Source organism: Trachurus trachurus, assembly GCF_905171665.1.
Source record: "Trachurus trachurus genome assembly, chromosome: 6".
NCBI lineage: Eukaryota > Metazoa > Chordata > Actinopteri > Carangiformes > Carangidae > Trachurus > Trachurus trachurus.
The window spans coordinates 2417762-2428243 of NC_139897.1; the positions used below are offsets into that span (position 1 = coordinate 2417762).

The 10482-nt window shown below is 41.4% G+C and overlaps 1 protein-coding gene across 1 annotated transcript; it reads right to left on the reverse strand.

The window, feature by feature from the left end:
- Positions 1-4461: 4461 nt before the first annotated feature.
- On the reverse strand, positions 4462-9810 carry LOC310987516 (G1/S-specific cyclin-D1-like; the record flags this gene model as incomplete). The annotated part of the gene is made up of 5 exons (XM_083973819.1): positions 4462-4620; positions 5209-5357; positions 6367-6526; positions 7308-7523; positions 9613-9810. The coding sequence occupies 5 exons, from the start codon at positions 9808-9810 to the stop codon at positions 4462-4464; spliced, it is 882 nt and encodes a 293-aa protein (XP_083829945.1).
- Positions 9811-10482: the final 672 nt, after the last annotated feature.

Here is a 10482-nt window from a genome sequence, read left to right on the forward strand (position 1 = left end):
AGAAATAAATATGAATATTCATATTCGTTTTCTGTTTGTTTGCTTTTTGGATGTTTGACAAATTGAGACAGAAAATATCCAGTTATTGAAAACTGAACTTTCGCTTTCAATGTAATTAAAGACACATGAAAAATTCTCGACCTTGGCAACGGTAGTTTGACTAGACTTCGAGTTTGAGCTACAAGGCAGTGTGTTTAAAAAAGTTAGCTAAGTTCTTTTAAGTCACGATCACCACATGCTTTTGTTACAAAATATATGACGTCACAAGGAAAAAGATCTATATGGTGTCTTCATCAAGCAATTCTGAAGAAAGTAGCAGAGTGTGGGTGACGCAGGTTGATAAAACATTGGACTTACACCATTGTTCATATTACACTCATTACATGATCATACATTTCAACCCCAACCCACACCTGTCTGAGTTCCTACTAATCTCAGACAGCTAACGACAAAATCTAAGTCGCATCAGCAGGATGGTGTAAGAGCACACATGATTTATGACAGCAGACAGTCTGTCATTTCACAAGTCACCACACACACCACGTCTGTCACCATATTCATCCACAGGCTGTCACATTTCAACAGATATTTCAAACAGCTAAGATTTTTGAAGTGAAAAACAAACTTTAGCCTCCATCCATTTCAGGATGGGGAGCAAAGTGCAGGTGGGTTAAAGTTGTAAAACCATCTTATCAGTTCAGTCAGTTCAGTTCAGTCAGGTTCAGAACAAACAATGGCCACAACTCTGCGTGTAGCTAGTGATGGGACTGTGTGATTATTGCCTTTGTCTGTTATCATTTCATTTTATCATAGTAACTGTTTTTTTTTGGTAAGATTATAAGATATTTTCTAGGGCTTTTTCATGCCTTTATAATTATACTACAATGCGAGAGACATGAAATCAAGGGCAAGAAAAGGGGTGCGGTTGACATACAGTGAAGTGCCACACGTCGGAGCTGAACCATGTGCCATTGGACTAACATGGTACACGTTCTGAGGTACCAGAGCACCCAAACCAGGTCTCATTTTAACCTGTATAGCTATGTGACTGAATGAAGTCCCCTCATACAACTTTTATTTAGATTTTGCCCTCAGGAGGATTTCCTCTTTTCACACAGAGGAAACACAGCCACCTGCTGGTAGTCATACACATTCTACTACAACTGCTTTGTTTTCTCAGCTGATTAATTGAATAATATCCAACTCAAGGTTGTGGTGTTGTACCAGCATCTCCATACAGTACATCCCCATATAAGGTCTCAACAAATAAATATTTTCACTTGATTTTCTGTTTTAACATTGATTTGAACACTGGTAGACATAACGTCACACTTTGATATCAACACACCCAGATCATGTGTGAAAACAATAAAATTATATGTTAGTAACAACTGATGTTTAAGATAATCATCAGTTGCACGGTGGTATTTAGACTGTATCAGCAGTCGGTAATGTTCCTGAGGCAGCACACGGTGTTGTGCATCCACAGAGCGTAACTGAAACATTCCTCAGGGTGAGGCTGTCGTTTATACACCGGCTTGTTTGCTCTTAAACTCACAGTATGTACTGTATCTCCCAGTCAAAACAACAAGTAACCATCACTGTAGAGTCCTTGTGGTTTAGATTCCTTCAGTGTCACACACCTGGTGATTAGAACCATCAAAAACACCAAATAAAGCAGTTTCAGTGGTGCTGCACAGAGGACAGAGACATGAGAGAGTTTCGAGCTGAGACTGATATTTACCTTTGTTCTGGTTGTTGGTTCTCTGAAAACTTAAAGGGATAGTTCAACATTTTGGCAAATTGGTCCATTATCGCTTTTAGGAGTAGCTTTGTTACCTTTAAAGCAGAAGTAAGCGATCCGGTCGTTTTGGCTAACTTCTTGTCAGCTGATGGAGTTAGCAGTCCCCGCCATCGTCATGGATCTATTGGTCCTCGTCCCTACGTCACCACATTCACGCGCATCCCTTGGCTGCACACACAGCCCTTCATGCCGTTCTCTCTCCTCATTGGATAAAGGTTGTGGGATACAAGGAAGTATACAAGAAGTTTTCTCCTCGGCTTACAGCAGAGCAGAGTGACTGACAGACCCGTGTTTCAGACCAAACACTCTATGTAAGTGATTGCTGTTGGAAGATAGAACTATTTAAGACTTATATTAACACAAATATTCTGCTTACTTCTGCTTTAACTGTCGATGCAAGCTATTTTTAGAACGGTGGAGCAGAGCTGCAAGCTGCTCAGAGCTACGCTGTGGAGGCTTCTGAGATTTCTTGGTTTCCCTCATCAATCTCATCAAATACACAATCCAACAACTCCAAAACGCTCTGGTGGACAAGTTGTGACCTGCACATTCACCACGCTATGAGATAATAACGGAACGTTACGAGACGGAGTTGTTTTTAAGTAAATTAATGCAAAACAGACATTATAGCAATGGGCCAATTTGCATACGTATATGTTGAACTACCCCTTTAAGCAAATGTTGTTTTTTAGCAGCAGCTGATTTCTTCATTTCATAATAAACACACCAGAGGGTTAAAACCTGTAGAAACACCCATCAAACAGTTTGACTTCAACAGATTGAACGAGATTCTTCAGGGGACACAGGACAGGACGTCTCCAGTAGCTGCTTGTTTCACTGATTAACTTACGGTCAAGACATCTGAGTACTAAAATCCTTCAATATAGTATTGAAAAGAACCAAGGTGTAAGAATTGCAAGTGGCTTAAAACTCAAATCAATTTGAGCTTCTTTTAGGAAACCACCAAACTGACATGTTCATAGAAGATATCTTCAATGACGGACAACCTAATCATAGGCTACTGGTTCCATGGTTAAAATTTGATTTCCCTGGTTTGAAAATGGATGGAAACATTTGGAAAACTTAAGAACACAAATCAACAACGTACAGAACCCAGAGCTCGTTGTTTTTAGACATTTTAATGTGGGAAGGTTACATATAACTTTAAGGTACATTCACATCACACCATGATAAACATCACAAAAGGTGTTTCATCAGTTGTCCTTTAATTCGTCTTCACATTGTCCTCAGACAGGAAGCACCAACATACAGTAGGGCCTCGCCTGATACAAGCTTATGTTGTGGAAAATACCATCAAAAATACACAGTAAAAAAGTTCAGGTACAACAGTTTCATTGTGACTTCACTGTTCAAGAAAAACCCTCCGAGTGCAGGAATGTTAACAGCTAACAACTCTTTTTGTACAACTTTTAGCTCGTGAACACATGTTGATATGAAACAATAAATACCACAAGTTGTAAACCAACCATCATCATCAGATACAGGAGAACAGGTCTGAACTCCTTTTGTCCTGATGGACTGAAGCACCTCGTTATCCAACAAGTTACAGAAGTTGTTAATGACTTTATTCTGTGACGAGTAAAAACAGGACATCTGTGTTTTTTCCTCTTCTTCTAGAGGAGAAAACAAGTTTCTTTTACAGACCAACACTTAAACCATTTTAACTCTCAACCATGTCACTGTGAAGTCTTCTCTCCACTGATCCAGAAACAGAGAAAGGCATTTGGTGACTACTTCCCTCTAGTGGTGTCAGGTGTGCACTACATCACACTATAACACCCTTTAGTCAGTGCTGTTAGATCTCACATTTACATACACTTCAGTTCATCAGTACAGTACAGTTCAGTTCAGGAAGCTTTTTTATTATTTTACTTTATAATAATCTAAAGGAGCTTTATGCTCAGGAGGACAATTGTCTGGTTTTACTTTGTACCATGTTTCCACCACATGGTACTGTACAGACTCACCTGGTCTCTACTTTTGGTACCAGGTCCTTCTCAATGCAGCACATAACAATCATAACATCAGCTTCAACGACACACACACATTTACAATTGAGGAGGTAACCAAACCTCTAGTGAAGCTGGTACCATTGAGTGGAAAGTCTATATCCTACTCATCAGGGACCATATTCATTAAATTGGTAAAAATGAAACTTATTACTAGTAACTTTTTTTTTTAATACATTTTTTTCTGAGCACACACTTTGAGGAGGTGTTTTACAATGACACTATAACACAGTATAGGTCATGATAAATAATATGTCATATGAAGCAACATGTAATTAAGTATAAAAAGGTAGTTATAAGCAACTATATCCATCTTCATTGTCGGTAGAAGTCTCTGGATTAATCTGATTTTGTTCAGCTTGAGTAAAAGAACGTATTTACTCCTGAGCCAGCGCGTTGAAGGATTTAAAATAGAGTTTCAGTCTCTCACTCTGGGAGCAGGTAGAGGTTCAGACAAACCTGCTGCTACCTGATGAACAGGTTGGACTTTGTTTATCTGACCAGGACCGAGTGGAAGAGAAGTGTTACCCAAAAAAGGTAAAAAAAGTCCAGTTAGCCACATCCTGCACCATGTGTCCACCGTCCACTTCATCAGTTCAACCTGCTGCCCGCCCTTCCTCGTCTCAGTCAGATGTTTACGTCGCGGACATCTGTGGGCGTAGATGAGAGGTCCTGCCCCTCACCGATGCTCTTCGTTTCCATGGTAACTGGGTGTTGCTGTTGCGCCTGCCTGAGGCTGGTTTCCAGCAGCGACTCGATTTGTTCCTGACACGCCCTGAGACAGTCCTACGGACAGTGAGAGGGGAGGTCAGTAGGATGTCACAATGACTTGTTTTCACAATTAATTGTGGTATTAAACGCCACAATTAATTGATCGCAAAGATTCCTAAATACCGTCACTTTCCAAAAACAGATTATGTATGAACCGTGTCGGCAGATCAGCGTCAAAGTAAAGGTACATGCACAGACACTGGTCCATTTACCTAACGTAGCATTGAATTGGTAGGAATTTAAATGCTAGAGTGTCATTTGTAAATTAAAATTAACTTAAACATTTGGTATCAATGACAATTAATGACTTGGATATTTCAAACACTTCCCCTGGCGGATTAATAATTGGTCATATTTTAATAGATATTTAAAATATTTTATAATTAGTAATTTATATTTTAACTATATTTGATTTTACACATTCATAGTGTTGTGAAATTAATTAATGCATAATAACCGTGATAATCGTAATACTGTGATTATTTCTCTGACAATAATCGTACCAAAAAAATCTATTATCGTGACATCCCAGTGTGAGGCCACAGATGCTGTGTGTGTGTGTGTGAGTGAGATAGAGAGTGATGATGATGATGATGAACGTACCGGGTCACTCTTGATGGTGTGCGCCAGCTGCTCCGTCAGCTTCTGTGACATGGTGGCGCTGCCCATCATCTTCATCTGCAGGCCCTCCACCGCTGCCCCCATGCTGCCGGCGGCAACCATGGACGGAGGGCTGGCGATGAATTTAACATCTGCAGAGCGTCACAGCAGAACGGGATGTTAGTTTGATGCCGTTCACACAACAACATTCAGAATGCAAACCCCAACAGCTGGAGCAGTTCCATTTAGGGGGCGAGTTGGAGGTTGAGGCAACTAACAATACGACACAATCCGGGACATGCAGTTGGAGAATCATATTAATCTGCTTAAAGACTCTTGTCTAATTCTGTAAAGTTATGTGTGGTTCAACTCTCCTGCCACACAGACTCAGGCTACATCCACACTAGTCCACTGGTGAAAGTGGAGATTTTAGGAAACACTGCTGGACCTGTTTTAGGTTGAAAACTTCAGGTTGTGTTGTAATCTGGACGAGAAAACAGAGCTCTTTTCATTCCCTCTCACCAGTGGTGAAAATGAGTTATCAAAACGCTTTTGGAGTTCCAGACTGACAACGGATTTTCATATAATGGCGGCGGATAGAGTTCAATCGCCAGAAACACACACTATGAAACATCCAAATACCTCCATACTGCTCGCCCATACTGACAGTATGGAGGTATTTGGATGTTTCATAGTGTGTGTTTTGGACAATTCAAAAGTGAACTCTATCTGCCGCCATTATATGAAAACCTGTTCCCAGCCAGATCCCCCCTGGAACTCCTAAAGCGTTTTGATAACTCTGAAAGTTCTCCAAACCCTTCCTTGGCATGACGGTGAGTAGAAAATTGGTGAATTATCAATTTTGGGTGAAGTATCCCTTTAAGATGTAATGATGTGGACATAGTCTAACAAACTAGCTACAATTTGACTGGTTTAGTTCATATTCAAAGGCTCCTTAAAGCTGTGTCCACGCTGCACCGATTTTAAATTCTGTCCAAAAACTGATTCTCCACAAATGTTTTATTAATGCTTTATTATTTAAAGTATCAAACTGTGTATTATTATTTCACCTTTTCTCATACGAGATGATTTAACTAACATCTGTGTTTATGAACAAAGAGATTTCGCCTCCTTTACATAAGATTGCAGTCTCACACATACCTGTGGCACACAGAGCCACGAAGGTCTGAGCGTGCTTCCTGAGGATGGGTCTGCTCTCCGTCCTGACGGGCAGCCGAGACAGGAAGTGGTCGATGAAGTCCAGAGGGGTCACTGAGGCCAGGTCCCACTTCAGCTTGTTCAAAACCAGCAGCTCCATTTGCTGTGAGAGAGAGGAGAGGTTTGAGAGAGGGAGACAGATGGAACAGGTTCAAGTGTGATCCAAGCGGACAGATGCAGGAATTAAAGGGATAGTAAGAAACGGCCTATTTTCGCGGCCTAAAAGAGGTTTTACCTGAAAAAAAAATACACTGTTCCATTGTTCGCTATAATATAATTTTTCAATTTTTTTTTAAGTGCAGGAAAAACGCAGTTTTTATTTGGACCTAACCAACTGCTGATGGGCGGAGGGATACGTGAGTTGGTTAGGTGGTCCAAATAAAAACTGCGTTTTTCCTGCACTTTGAAGGGCTGGAAAAAATTATATTTTAGCTAACAATGGAACTGTGTATTTTTTTTTCAGGTAAAACCTCTTTTAGGCCGCGGAAATAGGCCGTTTCTTTGGGTCTGTTCACAACACTGTATGTTGTAAATCTCTGGGCAGGGCTATGGGCTGGCGTTGCTAACGGGAGGAGTGCAGAGAGTCTTCTACTGCAATTAAAGTACTTAGGAGCTATTTGTAGATCATACAACCCCACTTTAAAAAAAAAATGCTACTATCCCTTTAACAAAAGATGGTGCTGGGTGATTTTTTTTGTCTACTTGAGGGAATTTTGGGGGGCTTTAAGGTGGTAGTGGAAGATCCAAGACCAAGACCAGATCGGGAGATTACTCAAACTATTAGGAGTCATCCTCTAGGGACTATAAATCCATACCAGACAGACAAACTCATGTTTCACACCGAGACCCCTTGTGGACCAGAGCGTGTGCATGTGGTGACCTACCAGCAGCTGAGTCGGTGTGATGGAGTTGTCCGTGTAGATGCACAGTTTCTCAGCAGTGAGTGGGATTGTCTCCTTCAGTTTGGAGGCCAGGAACATACAAGCGGCTCCTAGTAACTGCAGGTGGTTCTTCTTGGTGGGTTCCACGGACAGGAAGCGGTCCATGTAGTTCATAGCCAGAGGGAAGACCTCCTCCTCACACCGCTGCTCCTCACACACCTGCACACACAAACCATGATACCTGATATTAGATGGATAGATGCTTTATCCCCTCAGGGAGACACACCGAGCAGCTGATTGTACTGAATTGTTGTATATTGTGAGTAGGTGCTGTGCTGGGATTTCAGTTTGTCACTTCTTAACATTTTACTTTTGCCTACACCCAGCTTATCAATGGAAGAGAGAGCAGCAGGTAAAACAATAGTCAGCTGCTGCCAAACTCCTGTTCTACCACATCCCAAAGAAGGTTTACTGGATTCAGGTCTGGAGACTGGTGAGGTCATGAAACCAGTTTGTGGAGCCATTAAAGATGGTGAACCGTGGCCATGAAGCAATGACCACAGTCAGCAACAAACATCCACACTGTGACATTCAAACTGTCTATGATTGACTGGTAATAACACCAATGAAAGAATTTGATACAGTAAAATTAAATAGTGAATTTGGACAGGTTGACATTATAGTTACGCATAGAGAGTTTAGCTAAGGAAAAAGCTGATTGCTGATTAATGGGCCAGTTACTGCACCAGAAAACTACACTACATTGATGGGTCAAAGTTGGTGCAGTCATTTGCAACATCACAATAACCCTTTTCGTCCCTTGCCATCCTCTGTAGAATAGACCATGACAGTGCAGGTAGCTCAGCTGTAAAAAACTCACTTCTGTGATATTACTTTTATTCTTTAATGTTGATCTCTGTTTCCATATAAATTATCTCGGGTACACAATGGTGTACCCCTGAAATCTGATATACCTATCCTAATAAAGATGATGTGGCCTGACTGTGAAGGGTGCACAGCCATCAAACATCATCAGAGCCGATAACAATAGTTTATATAGTGTTAGGCTGTTAGCCAAACCAATTAATCTGCCTGCACCTCTGACCAGACTATAAATACCTGCAGAAAGATCATGTGGCATAAAAACCATAGATAAACCGTTGAGCTGTGCAGAACAGAGCGATGGGACTTGCTGGACTAAACTGTCATATAGTCAGTTCCTCAGGGTGAAGGACGTCCACTGGGTCCTCCCACTCTTCTTAGCATTTGTTGTAGTTAAGACTGCCTAGGCCTACCTTTAGTTTTTTTTCCTCCAAGGTGTGTTGCTTAGGTGTTTTGTGCAACAGGTGAACATACTTTAAGTGACTCCTTAAGTTTAACACCAAGATAAGGAGAGAACCTTGAACATTTAAAGGAAAACTTAAGGAGAAAAGTTAAGTTTTTTTTTTTTTTTTTTGCTCAGACTGTTCTCTTGAGGAGTTTTGTGCAACTGACATTAAGACTGAACAACAAAACAGAAACAGAGTGGAGTAGAGGAGGCTGGTGTACAGTAGGCGTCACTGTGACTGTGATAGAAGGACATGAGCACGGGGCTTTAACCCACAGTCAGGAGCCTCCAACACAAAGGCAGCGCGTGGTGGGCTCTGTCAGGCAGCTCGCGACATTTGCAAAAGTACTTTAAAATGTCTCCATGTTGTTGGACTCTGTGTGGACGGATTCAGTAGATCTGTGATCTCACGTCCACGTTTTTGCAGTTAAATGAAACAGATGCACAAGCGAATAGAAACAGTGAGTTATGAAAACAAGAAGGCGACGATGAGTTCAGGATGTTTCACTTACAACAGTGCCTTTAAAAAAAATCATCATACCGCATTCCTCATTGAGTCACACACATTGTGCATTAGGTTCGTTGACTGTTGTTCTATTTTTGTGCATTTCTCTGAATTGCAAGTTGGAAAAACACCGAAATAGGCCTAACTAATAAACACAACTTGTGAGCTAAACTTACGTCTGGTTCTTCAGGGCTGTAACATAAGTTCAATCAAGATCGGTTTCATTCATTTCCCCTTGAACATAGGCTACTGCATCTTATCTTATCCCCTCTAGTAAATCAACACTGGTGCCAATGGGAAGTCTGGATGTTTCTGAAGAGAGCAAACTTTACACATAACCCGGGATAAGGGATGCACACAAAACTTATTCTTGTTCCAAGCAGAAAACTTTGTGTAACAACTTTTGAAACAATTGAAAACAGCGCTTTATAATGCAGATGACTGTCTTTGTACATTAGTCATAGCTCACTACTCACCTCCAGCACCCAGGTCGCCACTATCCTCCTCATGTACGGAGCTATCTCTCTCTGGACACATTTGAAGTAGTTGGGAGCGGGGAGATACTTGTCCTCTGCCCGCAGGAGCGCACACAGGACCCGGTCAGTCAACAGGTTCGAGTCCCGGTAGGCCCTGGCAGGCCTGTCCCCCTCACAGCACAGCAGCTGCGCTTCCATTTACTTCACCCTGTCCGTGGCACCTCCGTCCGTGTCTGTGGCCACAACAAGCCGTACGAGCTTTGTCTTTGCGGACTGCAGCAGCAGGCTATTGGCCGCTCCACATTTTGTGGACTTTTCCTTTTTATTTATAGGAGAAAAGCACCTTAACCCGCTGGTAGAGATGGTTGTTGAGGCTGTTGTAAATGAAGGCAGTCCCTGTTTGCCTCGCTGCTATCGCCGTGTTACTTTATTCATGTCCCGTCGAGTTACAACTTTCTTTGTTTTGTTGGACAGGGACTCACGGGACAGACCGGGGACAGCAGCTCTGTGAGCGGGGTGAGTTTACCCTCACCCTCCTGCTGCTGGACTGGCTTTTATCACCGCAGCTCGTCAAGTCAGTGGCAGCGTGAAGTGACGACACTTCCGGCTGCAGATTTCAAAATAAATGTAAAAACACCCCACAACCATTTACATTTTTCCAAAAATATTTTCAACAGAAAGGTCTATTTCATATTTAAACATTTATACAGCACTAGTATGTGATAACATTGTAGTCATTCCCAAAATATGAATTAATTTAAAATCAATAAGAAAAAATAAGAAAAAACAATAAGAAAAAGCTATAAGCAATACAATTTCTACACATTCTGATTAATAAAGCTGCACATATAAATTAAATATCATTTAAAT